Source organism: Chrysochloris asiatica, unplaced genomic scaffold (genome assembly GCF_000296735.1).
Source record: "Chrysochloris asiatica unplaced genomic scaffold, ChrAsi1.0 scaffold00120, whole genome shotgun sequence".
Taxonomy (NCBI): Eukaryota; Metazoa; Chordata; class Mammalia; order Afrosoricida; family Chrysochloridae; genus Chrysochloris; species Chrysochloris asiatica.
In genome coordinates, this window is record NW_006408638.1 from 5,884,268 (window position 1) to 5,906,447 (window position 22,180).

Genomic DNA, 22,180 nt, shown 5'->3' on the forward strand with positions numbered 1-22,180 from the left:
AACAACAACATACAAGTAAAATGAGATACAAAGCACTTGGCACAAAATAGAAGCTCCATAAATGGCAGTATTGGTTTTCATGTTAATACAAACTAAATAAATTAATGAAGAGTACAGCCCTGAAAGCTCTATGGCACAGTTCTACTGTGACCTACAGGGTTGCTTTAAGTTAGAATCAAGTTCAGGGTAAGGGGTTTGGTTCTGGGTTTAAGTCCATCAACTTAGTTTGAGATCATTAATTTTAGGTTTGTTAAGCAGATGAAATTCCAATACAACAAAACTCAGCAGGTTTCTTTTCCATTCAAATCTGATCATCTGCCACTAGGCATTCTGAATATAGGATATAAGGTGGCACTTTTGTTTCAGAGCATATTAATGAAGACAAATGTTACTTAAAATACACACACACTCACAAAATAAAGTCCCTGGAAAGAGATATCCCTAAAAGGGGGATGTAAAGATACCTTTTAATGCCTTTGAAATTATTTGATAACAATTCACAGGAAGTTTATTTAATATTAATGTTTGTGGTTTCTTTGTGGCCTCTCAATTTCTAGTCATTAAAAGGAATGTTTGAAGTGGATGTTTCTGAGAAACCACGAAAACCTTAGAGATGACATTTGAGCAGTGGGTTATGACGACTTTGGAAAACTCTACAGTAAATACTTGTTGTTAATTTTCTAACCTAAGTGAAAACAGATGCTTGAATTAAGTGGTTGATTCAGAACAAGTATTATATAATGCAATCCAACTGAACAATTTAGGGATTATAAAACTAAATGCATGTGCTTTGTAGACAGCTACAAAGGCTCCTGAAAGTATTGTATGTGAAAAGGCAGACATGGTGACAAAAATTGTGAAAATGAGATTCCACTCCAAGAAAATGTGGAGGAGGAACTTTTACTAACCTATAATGTGAGGTTCTGCTTTTATTTATTTTTTTGATACAAGTGATTTGAGGATATTGTTTTATTAATTCTTCTTATTCAGTTGCAATCAATATTTAAAAATTTAAATTGTGGTTTCCAAGACAGGATAATAAAAATAGTCATATGCTTCAGTGAAACGATGGATTGTGAAAAATTTATCAAGACTATTGATACAGAATGGACCTCTGGTAGCGTGGTGGTATGCCATGGAGTCGGTTTCGACTCACAGCGACCCTGTACAGGTTTTTCCGAGGCTGTAAATCTTTACGGGAGCAGAAAACCTCATCTTTCTCCCTCTGAACTGTTGGTAGTTTCGATCTGTTGACCTTGAGGTTAGCAGCCCGACTCGTAACCACTACGCTACCAGAGCTCCTGGTTACGAATCAGGCTGCTAATCTTACGGTCAGCAGTTGGAAACTACCAGCTGTTCCGCAGGAGAAAGATGAAGCATTCTGCTCCGGAAAAGATTTACAGCCTCGGAAACTCTGTACAGGGTCGCTATGAGTCGGAACCGACTCCACGGCACATAACAACAACAACATCAACAGCATTGACATAGAACTATACGCAGCTACATAAAAATCCTAACCCACAGTAATATTAATACATTGATTAGTCTGAAGCAAAGGTTCGTAACACCAAATTACTAAATTCCTAAGACTGTCATCTTTTCTATATTCACTCACATTACACAGAGAAGCAGCACAACAACTCGGCACAACACACACATCACACTTCCATCTAGAAAGATCATTTTTATGTACTTTTTTTACTACTTATCATTACTGTGTGCCATGGTTGCAAAGATTTAAAAGCAAATAGAGTATCCAAAGTTTTTAAGGCAGAGATGGTGGCGGATCTTCCAAGCACACAGATAAGAACTTGAAAAGACATGAAGGCTGGAGAAAGGAAGGTGACAAAGAGTAAGAGGAAAATTTGGAAGTCGTCTGTTGAGTACAGAAAACAGTGAACCATGGTTTTGGAAGGGATCAAAGAGGGAGGTTGGTGTATTGAAAACAGTATTTAATGCCTGCAACTGTGATCTGGCTGCCAATCAGAGAATCATATTTTCGAGGACACTTTACATAGAAACTCAGTTTTGTAGAAATGTTGGGTAAGAGTCAAATGAAAAGAAATACAGAATTTAAACTAAGATCCAACTCAATGAGCTCCTGGAATACAGCAAAGTTCTGTTTCTTGTTGTTGTTGATTAGTGTTGTGGAGTCAGTTCTGACTCAGAGTGGCACTATATAGGATTTCCAAGGAGCGGCTGGTGGGCTTGAACCACTGACCTTGTGGGTAGTAATCCAGTGTTTATTATACAGCAACACACCAGTTAGTTCTCAACAAGTTCTTCAAAATATCAAGTCCATACAATTATAATACAACAAAAATCCAGGATCAAGTAGAAAACCAAGCTTATATATATATATATATATATATATATATATATCCACTTATATATAATAAAACCCCTATATATTTATAAATATAAATATAACATATATATATAAAACCACTAATATCTGTATTTTATAGTACATAAGTTATATTTCAAAGGACTTAAAATAAACTATGATGTGAATATACAGATATGGTTTATCCAATCTGATATGCACAGAACTGATCAGATAAATGCAAATCTGTAAACTCGCTGATGCCAGGATAAATGACTGGAAAACCACAATATTTTCATACAAGTGGAACATTTAGCATGATGTAGAAACACCCACTCCTGCTTAGAGAAATATATAAAGTGTGCATTGTCTTCCAAAGGGATGACTCCTCCTGCATCCAAACAGATGAAGAGTCAGCTGTGAGGACAGATAGCAGGCCAAATAGGAGTGATTCGAGGTAAAAGCCAAGAGAATATGCACTGAAAACCCTTGAGATATTGAAGGAAGAGCAGAAAGAGGAAAAGAGGGAAGTAGGAGGGAAAGGAGGAGAACAAGGTGGAGTTTGAAAGGCATAGGAAAGAGAAAGAATGGGAACAAGACGGGGGATGAAAAAAATTAGTCTACTCATGTAACTGACCAGAACCAACACAAACCAAAAATCTGCCCCATTGCTGCTTATTTCATCTCATGGCAACCCCCCATGAGCTACAGGATAGAACTGCTCCATAGCGTTTTCTTGGCTGTAATCTTTCAGTTTGAGCCACAAAGTTGGCAGTTCAATCCCACCAGCTGCTCCTCGGAAACCCTATACAAGGTCACTTTGAGTCAGAACTGACTTGACGGCACTTAACAAGAACAACAATCTTTCTAGAAGTAGATTACTAGACTCTTATACCATTAAAACCACTAGATGCGTTCAAAGTGACACATTTTAGAAGTCAAGCACAAACTGTGTCACCCAAGGACCAGAATCAACCCAAAATCTGAGAAGTGGCCAAAAAGACTGAAACAGGCATCTAGTCAAAAGTTCAAGTCACATGGAAATGTACTCCTGGATATGTGGAGAAATAAAAGATCAAGGACCACAATGTGTGCTCTCAAATCTTTCACAATAAAAGGTAAAACTATTCTGAGAAGGTCCTTCACAACTCCTGCAGGAGAGATGGAACAGGAATGGGATGCAAATGACAAAACTCACATCATCTCCCATGCCACGATTCCTCCCTCAGTCCACTGCAGTGGGAGGCTGACACACTACAGTCCCAGACACACAAATAATCCAATAAAAGACTGTTCTTTTAGTTCCGCATCTTGTCATTGTAGACTTCAGTATCTAGGAGAGATCCCTCTAGCTGCTAGAGCAGGTAAAGAATTTTCAAAAATGCATCTGGTCCTCATACTAAGAAAATGACTATAAAAAATCCTTCAAGTCATCCATTAGACGGTAGCCATTTGCCATTGAGTTAATTCTGACTCATAATGACCCATATATGTATCAAGTAGAACTGGGCTGCATGGTGTTTTCAATGATTGATTTTTGGTAGTAGAATCATTAGGCCATTTTTTCCGAGGCATGACTGCATGGTCTCCAACCCATAACTTTTCAGTTAACAGTCAAATGCATTCACCATTTGCACCACCAAGAGACTTTAATATTACTTATTAGTAAAAGCTAAAAAAGAGAACTGGTATTTTTATTATTCCTTTTCCAGAGGAAAAACTAAATCTGAAGTTCAGAATGGTTAACAAGTTACTCAAAATCACATTTACCCCATACGGTACCCACTAAACCATATTGTTCTTTTTTAGTATTTAACTTTTCACTTCATAATAAAGCTACTCATTAGGGTAAATTTCAATCTGAGAACAAGACCCAGCACAATTTTTCTTCTAAAACCTGAGTAAAAATTTGAGCAAGATGGGAAATAATCTGTGGCAGTGTTTGAAGAAGATGAGCCTGAGAGAGCAAGAGAGGAAAGGTTCTTCAGCTTCTTTGATACCTTATTCTAAGTCTACTGACATCTTCTTGTTGTTAGGTGCCATTAAGTTGGTTTTGACTTATAGTGAACCTGTATAGGGTTTCTGAGAGCAGCTTAATGAGCTTGAACTGCCAACCTTGCAGTTCAAAGTTTATCCTACAGTGCCACACCACTGACAAAATATACTTTAACACCACCTGGGAAAGTGAAAGAAGGAACTTGTCCTGCTTGCAAAGAAGGTTCTTTAGGCATGGCCTTAGTCAAATCAGCTAGTTAAACGGACCACAATTCATCTACCAGTGTGTTATACTGTTGTGGCTAGTGTGTTGCTGTAATGCTGGGAGCTATGCTACTGGTATTTTAGGTACCAGCAGGGTTACTCATGGTGGACAGGTTTCAGTAGAGCTTCTTAGACTAAGAGGGAGAGCAGACTACATCTGAATGCTGTTGTTAAAAGCCATCAAGGTGTTCTGACTCATAGCAACCCAGATAGGGTTTCAGAGGCTTTAATTCTTGCTGGTGGGTTCAAACCACTGACTCTGTGACTCCTTGTCTAGAATATCCTACGGAACTACTGAAAGCTCTATGAATAACAGTAGAACATAATCAAATATTGTGCCAAAAGATGAGGCCCTTTTGTTGGAAGGTACTCAAAATATGAATGGGGAAGTGTTGCCCCTCAAAGTAGAGTTGACCATAATGATGTAAATTGAGCAAAGCTTTTGTTGTTGTTGTTAAGTGCCATCGAGTCGGATCCGACCCATAGCGACCCTGTACAGGGTTTCCGAGGCTGTAAATCTTTACGGGAGCAGAACACCTCATCTTTCTCCCGCGGAGCGGCTGGTAGTTTCGAACTGCTGGCCTTAAGGTTCGCAGCCCGATTCGTAACCACTACGCAACCAGAGCAAAGCTTTTAGGATCTTCATTTGTTGATGTGGCACAACTCAAAATGAGAATAAACAGTTATAATCATCCATTAATCGAAACGTGGGAGATACGAAGTATGAATTCAGAAAAATTTGAAGTTGTCAAAAAGGAAATCATAAATAATGAAATCAAGATCTAAATATTTATATTCTAGGTATTAGGGAGTTGAAGTGGACTGGTATTGGCCATTTTTAATATTACAATCACATGGTTTACTATGCCAGGAATGGCAAATTAAAGAGAAGTATCTTAGCACTCATCATTCATCAAAAAGAACATTTCAAGATCAATCTTGAAGTACTTGTACTTTATTGACTGTGTAAAGGCTTTGGACTCTGTGGCTCATAACAAACCATGGGTAACATTGTGAAGAACACCACTTAATTGTGCTCATGAGGAACCTTTACATAGGATCAGAGGCTGTCATTTGAAAAGAGCAAGGGGATACTTTATGGTTTAAAATCGGGAAAGGTGTGGGCCAGGGTTGTATTCTTTCACCATATCTATTCAATTTGTACGCTGCGCAAATTAAGTGAGAAAGTGGATTATATGAAGAAGAATGTAGCATTAGGATTGAAGGAAGATTCATTAACTACCTGTAGAATGTAGATGATTCAAATTTGCTTGCTAGAAGTGAGTAAGATTTAATATAGTTACTGATGAAATTCAAAGGCCACAGCCTTCAGTATGGATTGTACGTCAATGTAAAGAAAATGATAATTCTCACAAATGGACCAATAAATAACACCATGATAAATGGAGAAAAGATTGAAGTTGTCAAATACTTCATTTTGCTTGGATCCACAATCAGCATTCATGGAAACTGCAGTCAAGAAATCAATTAATGATGCATTAAGCAATCTGCTACAAAAGACTTCTTTAAAGTGTTCAAGAACAAAGATATCAGTTTGAGGACTAAGGTGTGCCTGACCCAAGCATTGTATTTTCTATCACCTCATATGCATGTAAAAGTTAAACAATGATTAAGGAAGACTGTAGAAGAACTGATGCATTTAAATTATGGTGTTGGAGAATAACATTAAAAGTACCATGGACTGCCTAAATAACAAGTATGTGTTGGAAGACGTGCAATCAAAATGCTCCTTAGAAGGGAGGCTGGTGAGACTTTCTCACACTTTATCCATGTTATTAGGAGGAAATTGCCCCCTGGAGAAGGACTTCATGCTTGGTAAGGTAAGAGAAAAAGAGGAGCCCATCCAGTGAGATGGACTGACACGGTGGCAGCAACAATGGGCTCAAAGGTAACAATAATTGTGAGCATGGTGTAGGACGTGGCAGTGTTTCGGTTTGTTGTGGACAGGATTGCTGAGTCAGAACCTACTTGACAGCACCTAACAACAAGAGCTAAATGAAAAAAAGCAAAGGGTGGTATTGAGCGGACTCCTTGGTACTTAACAATGGAGTTGAAAACACCTGTAGGAGGCACCGTTTGTACTCAACAACTAACCTAATGGCTGGCAGTTGTTTTAACTTTTTATTGTAAATTGAGTGAAAGTTCACAGACAAGATCATCAATTTTATATTTATACACTTTATTTCGTAGTGGTTACGAATCGGGCTGCGAACCTTAAGGTCAGCAGTTCGAAACTACCAGCTGCTCCGCGGGAGAAAGATGAGGCTTTCTACTCCCGTAAAGATTTACACCCTCGGAAACCCTGTACAGGGTCGCTATGGGTCGGACCCGACTCGATGGCACTCAACAACAACAACAACAACAACACTTTATTTCATCTCAGTGATTGCAATCCCCTCCATGCAATAATAGATACCCTGCTTTCTCCCTGTCGTTCCTAATTCCGTTCCACCCACCTTCCTGTTCCTTTTCAAATTTGTTCTTAGATGAATGTTACCCTTTTGATTTTAAATGATTGACCATTCCAGGGTGAGCATACCTACTAGTGTTATTGTCACCTGCCTCCCCTCCCACGTATACCTATAGGGGCCCTGGTGTGGTGCTGTGGGTTAATGTGCTGGACTGCAAAGTAAGTTTGAAAAGCAACGTCAGCAGTTCAAGCTCACCAGCCACTCCTTGGAAATACTACATAGGGTTGCTATGGTTGGAACCAACTAGATGGCACTTAACAACAACAATATACCTATCTATTGCTTGATTGAAAATTGGGCAACGAGGGTGAGTTCCCTTCCATACTTGAAGGGTGGTTGAGGGTCATAGTCTCAGGTTCCTCCAGCCTCTTTCTTACTAGTACGCAAGGTCTTTTTTTTTTAATATTTTTGTTCCACATTTTCTGAAGGTTGTTAGTTTTAACTCATCCAGGATGACTATAGGTGAAGGGTCTGGAAAATTGCTTTTTAAAACATTATAGCAAGACAATCCTATGGTACAGTAACATGGGTTGGAATTAGTTGGAATCAACTCATAGGCAATAGGCTTGGTTTTGGGTGTTTTACGTTCTTTAAAATTACCCTTAACATAAAATAAAGAAAAAAAAAGATTTTATGCATAATATGTACAATTAAATGAACCATTTCCAAATGTATTACCTGGATCTTCTGAACACAGAAATGCAATGCATATTTATTTAACTCCTGTATTCTTCAGTGACTGGTATCCTGGTACTTTGTTTTTCCTAACTTAGTACATGATTCATTTTTTCTCAGAATCATGATGACTGATATTCACCTGCCCCAATTGGTCCATTGGACAAGTTGATTATAAGCATTTTCCATTTTCATCACTCTTCTTTCTTCCATACCTGGACAGATCAATAGTGGCACCTTAGATTATCACTCATACTATGTTTGCTATTATTGTATCCACTGTGTCAATCATTTTTTTTGAGAGTCTTTCCTCTTCTTTGCAGACCCTAACAAGCATGATGTCTTCAGGTTGACATGTTCAAAGTACTTGGCATGAAGTCTTGTCATCCTCACTTTTAAGGAGCATTCTGACTATATTCTAGCAATCCATGGTATGTTCAATATTCTTCACAAACACCACAATTCAAAGTCAGCAATTCTTCTTCAGCTTTCCGTATTCATTGTCCAACTTTCACATAAATATGAAACATTTGGAAATTCTATGACGTGGGTCAGATCCATCTTAGTCCTCATAGTGACAGCTTTATTTATTTTTATTTCTATTTTATATTTATTCTCAAAGTACTTTTGTTAAGTTAATCTATTTGCTTTCAATATTTTCTTTCTTTCATAACCACTTTTATAAATTATAAGGAGAAAACAGGAAATGGAACTGTCTGAAGATGGTGATCCAGGTTGAATGGCTGGTCATACATTCTAGATAGCTCTCCCTTCATTAGATGCCTCATTTTGGTTTTATACAAACCTCTTGCGTTCTCACATTAATCTATAAAATCATTTAGGCCTTTTTTTTTTTTTTTAATAATAAAGTACCATGTTGATGCATTTTTCTATTCTCAAGTATTCCCTGTGCTCCATTATCTGACCATAAAACAAAAAACACTGCAATGCCTTAATGTTTAGTACTTCGTGGCTCAATATAGACTATAAAACTGAATTAGTAAATGTATAACCTATAGCTAATTTATTTCCACACCTCAAGTTCTAAAAATAATAGTACTAACATTAAAAAAAATTATGCTTGATTAATTTTTACATTCTTTTTATTGTGGTAAAAAGATACAACAAACATTTGTCAAGTCAACATCTTTTCAACTATAATTCAATGACTGATTATGTTTACTTTATATGATGTTTTCCTTTTGTGACTGACATTGCACTCAGTATAGTAATAGTCTTAATATAAGGTTCACTTATAACAGGGCTGAATCTCATTCAGTTGTACCTAGGAGGTTCTCAAAAAAGTATTGCTTGAATAGCCAAATAAATATTGCCAAGAAATTTTATAACTGTAAAAGATGCTAAAATATTTCCCTCTTGGTTTTAAAACTTTAATTTATTTATTCTTTTAGAAGTAGAAGCATTTTTCCAATGCACTCTTTAGTAGAATCCTAGCAATATGTATTACTCAATGAAAAGCAGAACTCCACTGTCTTAGGCTGGGTTCGCTAGAGAAACAAAACTAGTGAAACTTACATTGTTGTTGCTAACTGCCATCAAGTTGGTTCTGATTCATAGTAACCCTATTTAGAGTTTCTGAGGAGCAACTGGTAGTTTTCAGCCACCAATCTTGTAGTTAGCAGTCCAGTGCTTATACTAAAGCACCACACCAGTAAGCTTATATATATATATATAAAGAGAGGCTTATATCAAGGAAATGGCTCACACAGTTGGATAGGTGGTTAGTCTTAAGTCTGCGGGTTAGATATCAGGTTGGAGACTTCTGACTCATGTAGCTGCTGGATTGATGAAGCAAGATTGGCAGGACAGATGGCAGGCAGGCTACTACTGATGATTCCCAAGATTGACAGATAACAGAGTAGGCCATTGGTTCAAGTCCAAAGAATAGAGGTCAGAAGATGAACCAAATGCAAAATCTAGACACGGCAGACAGGAAACAAGCCTTTCCTGAATGCCCACTATATTGGAAGCAGAGCATATTCCCAAGGAAGCTTCCCTTCATAGCATGACCCAATAGAGTTAATTACACTATATGATGACATAAAAACTTAACTATCACATTCACCCACAAGGCTTCCTTTTGAATTCCCCACTACTACCAACTCACCTCCACCACTTGTCTGTCAGTTTGTCGAACTGTGGCAGCTTGTGTGGTGATGGTGATTCTGAAAGCTATGCCACAGGTGTTTAAAATACCAGCAGCATCACCCACGGTGGGCAGGTTTCAGCTGAGCTTCCAGATGAAGACAGACTAAGAATGAGAGACAGACTACTTCCAAATATTTAGTCAGTGAAAACCTTATCAATAACAGTGAAACACTATCAGGTAGCACCGGAATATTGAATATTGAAACATGATGAAGAGCATGAGAATATTGTTAGATATGGTGCCAGAAAATGAGTCCCTCAGGTTGGAAGGCACTCAGAATGCTACTGGGGAAGAGCTGCCTCCTCAACATAGAGTTGACCGTGATGACATTAATGGAGTAAAGCCCTCAGGATCTTCATTTACTAATGGGGCACAACCCAAAATGAAGAGAAACAGCTGTAAACACCCATAAATAATCAAACATGGAATGTACAAAGTATGAATCTAGGAAAATTGGAAATTGTCAAAAGTGAAATGGAATGTATAAACAATAATATCCTAAGTTTAGTGAGGTGAATGGCCTGGTGTTGGCCATTTCGAATCTGACAATCACATGGTTTGCCATGCCAGGTATGACACATTCACATTCATCATCAAAAATAACATTTCAAGATCAGTCATGAAGAACAGTGCTGTCAGTGACAGGAAAATATCCATACACCTACAAGAAAGACCAGTTAATACCACTATTTTCAAGTTAACACATTATCCACTAAAACTAGTGATGATGAAATTCAAGAATTCTACCAACTTCTTCAGTCTGAAATTGATCACACATGCAACAATCATTACTGGTGATTGGAATGCAAAGGTTTGAAACAAAGAGGAAGGATAAGTAGCTGGAAAATATGACCTTGGTGATAGAAACAGTGCTGGAAATCACATGATAGCATTTTGCAAGACCAATGATTTCTTAATTGTAAATACCTTTTTAAAATAAAAGATGACAATACACCTGGACCTCACCAGATGGAATGCATAGAAGTCAAATTGACTACATCTGTGAGAACAGCCAGTTGTAAAGCTCCCTATCATCAGTCAAAACAAGGCCAGGGGCAGACTGTGGAACAGACCATCCATTCTATGCAAATTCAGGCAGATGCTGAAGAAATTGAAAACAAGTCCATGAGAGTCAAAATATGACCTTCAATATATCCCACCTGAATTTAAAGATCATCTGAAAAACGGATTTGATGCATTAGACACTAAAGACTGAATACCTGAAGAGTCGTGGGATGACATCAAGAATATCATACAGGAAGAAAGCAAAAGGTCATTAAGAAGACAAGAAAGAAGGAAAACTAAAATGGATGAAGGAAAGACTCTGAAACTTGCTTTCCAGTGCAGAGATGCTAAAGCAAATGGAAGAAGTGAAGAGGTACAAGAGCTGAACAGAAAATTTCAAAGGTCAGCTTGAGAATATAAAGTCAAAAATTCTGATGAAATGTGCAAAGGGAAGAGCATGCTCATCATTTCTCAAGCTGAAGGAACTGAGAAAAAATTCAAACCTCAACTTGCGGTATTTAAGTATTTGATGGGCAAAATATTCAGATGATACAACCTTGCTTGCTGAAAGCAAAGAGGACTTAAAGCATTTACTGATGAAGATCAAAGAGCACAGTCTTCAATATGGATTACATTTCAATGTCAAGAAAACAAAAGTCCTCACCACTGGATCAATAAACAACATTCTTATTAATGGAGAAAAGATTGAAGTTGTCAAGGACTTCATTCTTCTTGGATCAACTATCAACACTCACAGAAGCAGCAGTCAAGAGATCAGATGACATATTGCATTAGACAAATCTGCTGCACAAGACCTTTTTAAAGTGTTGCAGAGCAAAGATGTCAGCTTGAGGACTAAGGTGTGCCTGACCCAAGCCATGGTATTTTCAATAACCTCATATGCATGCAAAAGCTGGACAGTGAATAAGGAAGCCCGTAGAAGAATTGATGCATTTGAGTTATGGTGTTGGAGGAGAATATTGAAAGTGCCATGGGCTGCCAAAAGAACCAATAAATCCATTTTGGAAGAATGCAGCTCCATGGAGGCCAAGATGGCCAAACTTTGTCTCTCATACTTCTGACATACTGTCAGGAGGGACCAGTCACTGGAGAAGGATATCATGTTTGGTAAGGTGGAGGGTCAGAGAAAAAGAGGAAGACCCCCAATGAGATGGATTGGCCAAGTGGCAGCATCAATGGACTCAAGAGTGGCAACAGTAGTGAGGTTGGCCCAGGACTGGGCAGTGTTTTGTTCTGCTGTGCATAGGATCACTATGAGTCAGCGCCAACTCGATAGCACCTAACAACAACAGCAATGGGCAAGATACTGAATGATGCAAAAAGCATCAAAAGAAGATGGAAAGAAAACACAGAATCACAGTAACAAAAAGAAATGGTTGATGTTCAACCATTTCAAGAGGTAGCATATGATCAAGAGCTAATGATCCTGAAGGAAGAAATCCAAGGTGCATTATAGTTATTGGCAAAGAACAAGGCACTGGTTATTGATGGAATATCAATCAAAATCTTTCAACAAACTGATGTGGCACTGGAGGCACTCACTTATCTATGCCAAGAAATTTGGAGGACAATTACTTCGTCAACTGACTGGAAGAGATCCATTATTTGTGCCCATTCCAAAAAGAAGTGGCCCAACAGAATGCAGAAATCATAGGGCAATATCATTGATATCCCACGCGAGTTAAGTTTTACTGAAGATAATGAGAAAGCAGCTGCAACCATACATTGACAGAGAACTTCCAGAAGTTCAAGCCTGATTCAGAAGAGCACATGGAATGAGGGACATCATTGCTGACGTCAGATAAAATACCATAAAGATGTTTTCCTTTGCTTTATTTACTACGTCAAGGCTATGGACAACATTGAGAAATAGGAGGAACATTTAATTGTGCTCATGAGGAACCTGTACATAGACCAAGAGGCAGTTGTTCAGACAGAACAAGAGAACACCAAATGATTTAAAATTAGGAAAAGTGTGTGCCAGGGTTATATACTTCCACACTTATAAAATGTGTATGCTGAGCAAATAATCCAAAAAGCTGGATTATATGATGAGAAACATAGCATCAGGACTGGAAGAAGACTTATTAACAACTTGTGATATGCAAATGATACAACCCTGCTTGCTGAAATTGAAGAGGACTTAAAATATTTATTGATGAAGATCAAAGACCACAGCCTTTAATGTGGGTTGCATCTCAATGTAAAGAATATAAAAATTCTCACCACTGGAGAAAACATTCGTATAAAATAAGAAAAGATTGAAGGTGAGAAAGACTTAATTTTGCTCAGGTCAACCATGAACACTCAAGGAACCAACAGTCAAGAAATCAAATGACATATTATATTGGGCAAATTTGTGGCACAAGACTTCTTTAAAGTGTTTTAGAGCTAAAATGGCAGTCTGAGGACTAAGGTGTGCCTGACCCAAGTCATGGTATTTTCAGTAATGTCATATGCGTGTGAAAGTTGAACAGCAAATAAGGAAGACTGTAGAAGAATTGATGCATTTGAGTTGTGGTATTGGAGGAGAATGTTGAAAGTACTATGGACTGCCAAAGGAATAAACAGATTTGTGTTGGAAGAAGTACAGTCAGAATGCTCCTTGGAAGCCAGGATGGCTAGACTTCATCTCTCATACTTCAAACATACAGTCAGGAGAGATCAGTCATTGGAGAAGGATCTAATGTTTAGTAAAGTGGAAGATCAGAGAAAAAGAAGATCCCCAGTGAAATGGATTGGCACAGAGGCAGCAGCAACAGGCTCATGTATAGAAATGATTTTGAGATTGGCCCAGGTGCAGGCAATGATTCATTCTGTAGTGCATAAGGTCACTATGAGTCATTACTGACTAGATGGCACCTAACAACAACAAATCACTCACCTACCTCAACTTCCCTGCCCTAAGTTGGAAGAGATCCCAGACCATCCTAGCCATTGCCCACCTTTTGGATAAATGGACTGGGTCACTGGCGTGACACTTGCTTACTTTCTTCCAAATGAAGCTGATAGGACTCCATGGCAGCTGAAAGCCGGACTCTAGGTAAGTGGCTGGAAAAGTTGACAGAGCAAGAAGGAAGACCCCTTCTCTCCAAAGTCAGCATTCTATTTTCTCTTTATAATCAATCTTGTGGAGTCAGGACAGATAGAGACAACGGAGGCAGTTACATCCCATACAGATTTCCCAATCTCATCTTCCCCTCTCAGCACTTTACCACCAATTGAGTTCTGTCCTTGGAAGTTACTGGAGCTCTTGTTGTACATCTACCTTTATAGGGGAGGCCTCTCATCTCGCAGTCATTCTCCTTACCCCTACCCGTAATGCCCTTCAGGCTTATATACCTCATCAGATGCCTTTACCATTAAGTCTGAATTGGACCCTTCTGACTTCTCTTAAAGCACTTTGTGCTTAGCCCAAACTAGAGGAGGCTCTCTATGTAATTATGTCTTTACTCCTTTGTCTCCTCCCTTAGTCAACATCCTATAGACAGGTGTCAAACCAACATCCTATAGACAGGTGTCAAACCTTGTCTTCTCATCCTAACTGATTTGCATAGACATGGAATATAATACATTAACTGAACAAATGTATCAGTACATGCACTGAAGTCCAATTTGAAGTTACAGCTCAAAGAATACTATCTAGATACTAAAACCTATTATCATTAGTAATATTAACTAGGATAGCTAATATTTTCTTCTGCCCCTGGATTTGGCATTATTCCCAACATCAAGATTTCTACCCTCAGGTAAGTGTTCAAGAGATGAGCCAGCTACATCTTGCTTCTACCATATGCCAAGAGTAACACCCAAGATTCCCATGCCCTCTGGTCATCTGATTACATTTTTGTCTTCAATGATGTTTCTATGTTGTTTTCCCCACACATGCCTCAGGAGGCACAATAGACTTGCCTAACAAGGTTGCATTCTCATTCTGGATGATTATAATCCAGATACACAGGAGCGTCTGCAAAAAGGTGTGTCGAGCTGCTGGTATCTCAGTATGTGCTTTTGTTGGCTCCTTTCACTACACATTGCTCTCTGCAGTTTTTATTTTACCTTTTGAGCTAGGAAAATTTTAAAGGAAAAAAAAATCTGCAATGCCAAGAAAAAGATTCCAAGAGGTAGTTGGAGTACAAGGGCTTATAAGTAGTAAAACAATGTGGTCAATTCTTCTACAGGGTCTGGGTGTTGTGGTCTAACTTTTCTCCTGAAAAAACAAGCTCAAGTGATCTCTTCCCAGGAATCCAAGCAGCCTTCACAGAAAAGTGTGGCATTGTAGGATAAGCACTGGACTGCTAACCACAAGGTCAGCAGTTCAAACCCACCAGCTGTCCCTTGGAAACCCTATACGGGGTTGTTATGAGTCAGAATGAACTGAAAGGCATTTAACAACATCAGCAAAGCAAAGGTGCAGCTTCCCATTGAAAAGAGCAGTGTTTGGCCTTGTGACCAAATAATGGTCAGGCTAGACTGTGGTGGAGACCTTGTATCCTTGTCCAGTAGTGCAACCCTTAACTCCCTTGCCTCACCTTTCCCAACAGTCCACATCACATGTCACTCCCCTCCCGCAAGAGATTTCCCTTATAGCTTGGATATAAGATCATAAATTAATGTACATGTTTTTTCAGTGTTGAACTACTTTTCAGTGACCCAGTAAGTGTTAATTGCATACCTGTTATGTGACAGGCCCTTTACTAAAACAGCTACATCTCTTATTTCATTTAATCCTAGCAGTACTATGAGCTAATTATTATCATAACTACTTTACAGATGGGAAAATGAAGGTTTGGCAAAGGTAAATTATTTGCCAATGTATACAGTCAATAAGTGGTGGAGCTGACAAGAGTACTATTACTAACAGTCTCTAACTTATACGTCAGGAGCCCTGGTGATGCAAACAGTTAAGCACTCAAATCTGTCCAGAGGCTCCATGGGAAAAAGAGCTGGTGATCTGCTTCTATAAAGAACATAGCCAAGAAAACCCCAGGGCAGTTCTACTCAGTCACTCTGAGTAAAAATTGACTAGATGGCACCTAACAACAACTTACACTGTAAGCTTTCAAAAAGCAAGCAAGAAACTTTCAACAACTTATTTTATATAACAAGGTATATGACTAGATAAACTGGCATAAAACACACAAGTGATTTCTTATATACATGTAACCAAGATGATGATTATTAACTTATTTCACATCCTACTTTCATCAACTCTGTAATGAGGATAGATTCTTGGGAAAATGTAAAAATTAAGATGATGTATTTTAGAGCTTTACAAAAAGCAATTTTATTCAAAGAAAGGATAGTGTTCATATGTAAACTGTACTTTACAAGGTCCAGGGGGCCTTCCTTGATGAGGCAAGGTCAAACTCAGATTCCAAGTCAGAAGTTTGGAATCTGGTTATGGGTTGAGAAATGCGTAAGCTCCAATGCCCTTCTGTGTCTTCATTTGTACAATAAACCGTTAAATTAGGTCACTGGTTCCCAAATAATGGTCAGTGATTAAGATTTCATTAGTATGTGGTGAAATGAGAAAACTAAGAACAAGTGGCTTATCCATGTAATCAAATTCATTTTTTATACAAGTCTATTAAAAGGACTTGCTTTTATGAACAATGGGTTTCCCCCACCACTGGAACATTCTTACATGGCAAAATATAAGTATGTCCTTTGTAATGAAACCCTGATATACTGATTTACTGATCTATACATCTGAAGAGTCTGAAAACCACTAGGTAAGATGATTGCTAGGGCACCCAAATCCAAACTCAATAATTCCAACTCAAAGCGACCATGTACAGGCTTTCCGAGACTATGAATCTTTGTCGGAGCACATGGTGTCATTGTTCTCCCACAAGGCACATAATGGGTTTTGAACCTTGGAGTTAGCAACCCAACACCTAACCCACAGTGTCACCAAGGATGTTTGTTAATTCCCTTGCTACCTAAAAAATTCTGTACTCGTCTTAAGTCTTAGATATTATTTAACACAGAAGTAGGAAGAAAGAAACAGAGAAAAACCTTTTATCTTTTTTTTTTTTTCCTTATTTACTCAGCATTTCCCAAAATGTGTTCTGTGAAAGACAAATCCCTGACAAGATACCATAGTTGTTCTATTACAAAAAAAAGAATTCTTGGCCACATGAGTTCAGGAAGCAATGGGTTAAAAAGTTGGATAAGGCTCTTTTCTGAGATATTTTCAGAATCTATAAAATGCTAACAGCCACTGTGATTTCCCAAAAGCTTGAAATGCTTCAGATGTTGTAGGTAGGAAGCAGATGAAGTTCCCTCTGGTGCGCATGTACACACACATACACAGAGAGACATTTTTTAGGGCAATACACTTATTCCTGGTGTTGTGCTGTAGGATAAAGCACTGAACCACAAAGTCAGTTTGAACCTCAGGGCCAGTGGTTCAAACCCATCAGACACTCCTTGAAAATCCTATACAGGGTTGCTATGAGTCAGAACTGAATCGATATCACTTAACAACAACACACTTATTCCTGGAACTTTTGAGAAAGGTAACTTCAAGTAAAACAAAGTTTCTCAGTAGCTTTCATAATAAAGAAAAAAAAATAGCATTAGAAACAAAAGGATTTATCATTTATTTTATAATGTGATTATTATAATTTGACAGTTTTTCAAACTACCAAACTGTGAGTATTTGAGATTTTACAGTAGAAACCTGGATGCAAATACGACAGATTAAAGCTCAAAGCACTAGAAAAATAGTTGTGTCCTTACTGACAACTACAATTTTTTTTCTACCTTTGCAAAAAAAGGAAAATTGTGTCAAGAGGTTTTATTCAGGGATTGCAACATGATAATTTAAGCACTTGGAATTTGCAGAAGTTTGAAGAAGTTTGAAGTCAAAACTATAGCTATCATCCCATCACAGTGAATACAGAGTCAAATAAAACCATCTGTAGGTATAAGCCTGAAAAAAACCAACGGTTATGTCCTTGTCAAATTCATCAGTAAAGACAAATAATTTGGAATGGTTATGGCTCATAATAGATTTGTGTGAATACTTTTACTATGACACCAAGAAACAAAACTCTTTGTAGAAGAAAGAAATTGAATATTAATGTGAAAAGCAGTAAGAAATGTGAAATACCAACTATCTAAACTTTTCAGCCTTCACATTTGGAACTCTAGTTTCATTTTACGTACTGAGGAGAGATCAGCTTGCATTTGGGACAAGAGGACTCGAGAGCAAACTATCCAGAGAGTAGACCTAACAACCAGCTTTTACATAGTCAGACACCAACCACCTGTCTTTTTGACTCTATGAGCACTCACCCGGTTTTGGACAAGCCTGTGGCTAAGCTTTACTTTGTTCAGTATTTTCGATCATAACTGGATGGTAAGTCCTTGCTCATTTTTCATAACCCTGCTGACTACAGCACTCTGTGACCATAAAATTCCTTTATAGACAGAGAAGTGGCTTAGAAAACTACCTCTGTAAAGAAACAAAAAATAATGGCAGCATTTGTGTTCAAAGACAGTGGAAGTGTCTCTTGTTTGGGTGAATTTTAGGTTCTAAATTTAGAGATTTTCATTTTCTCCCAATGACATTTATAAACAAAATACCAACACTAAAATGAGAGCAAGTCAGCTAGGAAAAGGGGGAGTGTGCTGTCCAGCAAATCAAACTTTCTCCTAGATACTGGAGAGACAGACGTGTCTACGAAAAGCACATGACCGTACTTTGGTGCTTCATGCCTGGAACTCCCTCCACCTTCAACTTAACAAATATGTGGGCAGTTTATAATCAGCATCCTAGGTTTCAGTATATTATATTCAGTAATAGCTTCTTTCAGACTTTAAGCTAGAAATGGTTTACTTTCTAGGTAGGGGAATACAAACATCAAACAACTCTTTTTAACAGACCCAACAATACCCAACAACATAATTTGATTCACTATAAAGATATTATAGTTTGAAATAACCCATTCAAGTCACTGTAAACATCTGTTAAACTTAATAAAAAATTGGTTTTCATTTGTACAATACAGAGTTCCAGTTGAAAAGTAAATTACAGAAGGGGGAAGAGAAAGTAAAAGTCTGACTTCTTCACATATTTGAACTTTACATTTCTGCAGAATAACTCTACTCCCCCATATGGTAAAGCAGATCATATTTAACATCAACATTTCAAAACTCAAGACTCTTAAACATTACTCTTAAAACATAGAACATCAGAGCTACTTGCCTTTTGGCAATTTCTGTGCATTTCCCAGGGTTAGTGCAATACTTCCACAGAGAAGTAGACACCCCAAGCTGGAGAGCATGTTGCATTTGCCACTTCGCACGGGGAGTGATGTTAGTGAATGTCTTGCAACCCTGGAGCTGCATTTAAGTGGACTGTCTCCCAGTGACAGAGGCAGCGGCTGCACTTAGTGGTGCTGTGGACTTACTCACAGGGGGTGGAGACAGGATGACATCACACCCTTTCCCACACACACCAAAAAAAAAAAAAAGTAGGCATAACAGCAAAAACCTATCATCACATCCCCCTCTGCTAAGTTGTTTCTGTCTCTTCTTGTCCCTCAGTGATATATCATTGAAATTATGGTTAATGTGAATTTGTGAAAGATAAGAAATATTTAAGCAGTTTTGAAATCCTCAATGAATTATCTTTAAAAATCTACAAGAGACACGCTCACCATCATTGGGACATACAAACTATAAAATAAAATCCTATTAAGAAGGAGACGGTTTTTTAATTGTTGTTGTTGTTGTTAAGTGCCGTGGAGTCGGTTCCGACTCATAGCGCCCCTGTACAGGGTTTCCGAGGCTGTAAATCTTCACAGGAGCAGAAAACCTCATCTTTCTCCCGCGGAACAGCTTGTAGTTTCGAACTGCTGACCTTAACGTTCGCAGCCCGATTCATAACCACTACGCTACCAGAGCTCTTTAGCCAGTAAGAAAATTGCATTTTTCTTTTAAACAGGAGTGGGCCCAGAAAATTACACTTCTAGCATTCTGCAGTTCTAATGTAGTACTATAGAATAAACACTGGATCACTAATCACAAGGGCTGTGGTTCGAACCCACCAACCACTCCTCTGAAATCCTACACAGGGTCACTACGAATTGTAACTGACTCGACGGCACTTAACAACAACAATATTATGACAAGTCCTTAATAGTAAGATCAGGACTCCACAGCTATAAATTATATATAATATATATGAGTATATGATGTTGTTAAATGTCATCAAGTCATTTTCCAACTCATAGAGACACAGTATAGGGTTTCTGAGGAGCACCTGGTAAGCTCGAACCACCGATCTTGCAGTTCAAATCAATTTTGTGGTTCACACCAACCTTGCAGTCCAGTGCATTATCCTACAGCACCACACCAGGACTCATATGAGTATATACATATATTATATTCTGTTGTTGTTGCTAAGTGTCGTCAAATTGGTTCCAACTCATAGTGACCCTGTATAGGGTTTCTAAGGCTTTCAATTTTTGTGGCGGCAGAATGTCTTATCTTCTGCAGTGCAGCAGGCGGGATTCAACAGTGGACCTTGTGGTCTGCAGTCCAGTACTTATTGTGTGGAGCCACTGCACTCCCATTATATTCTACAGATTGATATTCTATATTATATTCTATATAGACAAAGTTCTAAAATCCTCTAAAGAGGATACTATTATAACTAATTGATTCCCAGCTCTCGGCCAGGCTCTGTAACAATATCTTTACCTACACTTGTTAAGTGCCATTGAGTTTGTTCCGACTCATAGCAATTCTGTATAGGGTTTCCAAGGAGCAGCTGGTGGGTTTGAACTGTCAACCTTGTGTTTTGTAATCCACTGCTGATCTTACAGTACCACACCAGGAGTCCTTACCTACACTATTGCATTTTAATACCCACAATGATTATGTACAAGCAATACCTTATTGTCCCCATTTTATTTGCAAGAAAAACCGAGGCTCAAAGAAGTATCCTGGCCACACCATCCTGGCCACACCAGGATATTCAAATGGTTATTAATGTGGATGGAATTTGGAGAAGAACTCACTGGAGTTTCAATTTTGGATGGTACTTATTAATTACATGCCCTTGAACAAAATTCATCTATACATTAACAATACTGATTAAATTTTTGTATGCTCCTGCGAGATGCTGGTCTAATCAAATACATGCATTAACACATTCTACCAACCCTCAAACCCTGTGTAGGGTCACTATGAATCGGAACCGACTCCACAGTACTTAACAACAACAACCAACCCTCAAAGCAATCCCTGAGTCAGGTATTATCATCACCCTAATTTTGTAAGTAGAGGAACTGAGCTTGAGAAGTTAAGTGAAAGGCCTAAGTCCACACACTGGGAAACTAGGGAGCTGGCATTTTAAGATGCAGTTTAACCCCAGAGCTTCCACTCTTAACTATTAAACTCTTAAATAGAAATGACAGTACCAATTTCATAAATCTGCCAGCAGGATTGAAGGAAGCATTTACTACTACGGTACCTGGTACAGCGGAAGCATTTTATAAGTGGGTGTCGGGGAACTGACTTGATGGCGCTAACCACAACAATAACACCCACTGCCATTCAGTTAATTCCAACTCATAGCGCCACTAGAGGACAAAGTAGAACTGCTCCATAGGGTTTCCAGGACTGTAAGTTCGAAACTACCAGGTGCTCCGCGGGAGAAAGATGAGGCGTTCTGCTCCCGTAAAGATGAACAGCCTCGGAAACCCTGTGCAGGGTCGCTATGAGTCGGAACCGACTCCACGGCACATAACAACAACAACAATATCTTCACAGGAGCAGACAGCCTTATCTTTCTCCTGCAGAAAGACTGGTGTGTTTGAACTGCCCACCTTGCAGTTGGCATCACTGCACCACCAGGGATTCTTACAGCAATAATAGTGATGACAATCATTTGTTGTTGTTGTTGTTGTTATGTGGCAATTATATAATCACAATTAAATTAGAAAGGTGATTGTATCTACCAATAAAGTCTATGTACACTCTTTTTTTCCTACATCATATTGCCCAAATAGAAGCATATTGGTGGACTGACTGGATTCATTATTGGTGTTTGCTGTTGCCGAATCCACTCAGACTCACTGTCACCTTATATAACTGTGTTATTCTTATAATTGCCAGCATGCATGAATCCATCATTGCAGACACTGAGCATCTCCTATGCCTTCAATGACCCTCTACTTCATCTAATATAATCTACCTCCTCAGACAGTGAAA

General features: G+C 38.4%; 1 protein-coding gene across 1 annotated transcript in view; it reads right to left on the reverse strand.

Moving 5' to 3' along the window:
- The window catches only part of ABI3BP (ABI family, member 3 (NESH) binding protein), a 317,931-nt gene extending 297,993 nt beyond the window's left edge, over window positions 1-19,938 (reverse strand). Inside the window, exons 1-2 of the mRNA XM_006868650.1 lie at window positions 19,928-19,938; window positions 19,167-19,297 (exon numbers count right to left, since the gene is read on the reverse strand). Of these exons, the coding sequence (XP_006868712.1) occupies window positions 19,167-19,297; window positions 19,928-19,938 (142 nt within the window). The remainder of the gene's footprint in view (window positions 1-19,166; window positions 19,298-19,927) is intronic.
- Window positions 19,939-22,180: the final 2,242 nt, after the last annotated feature.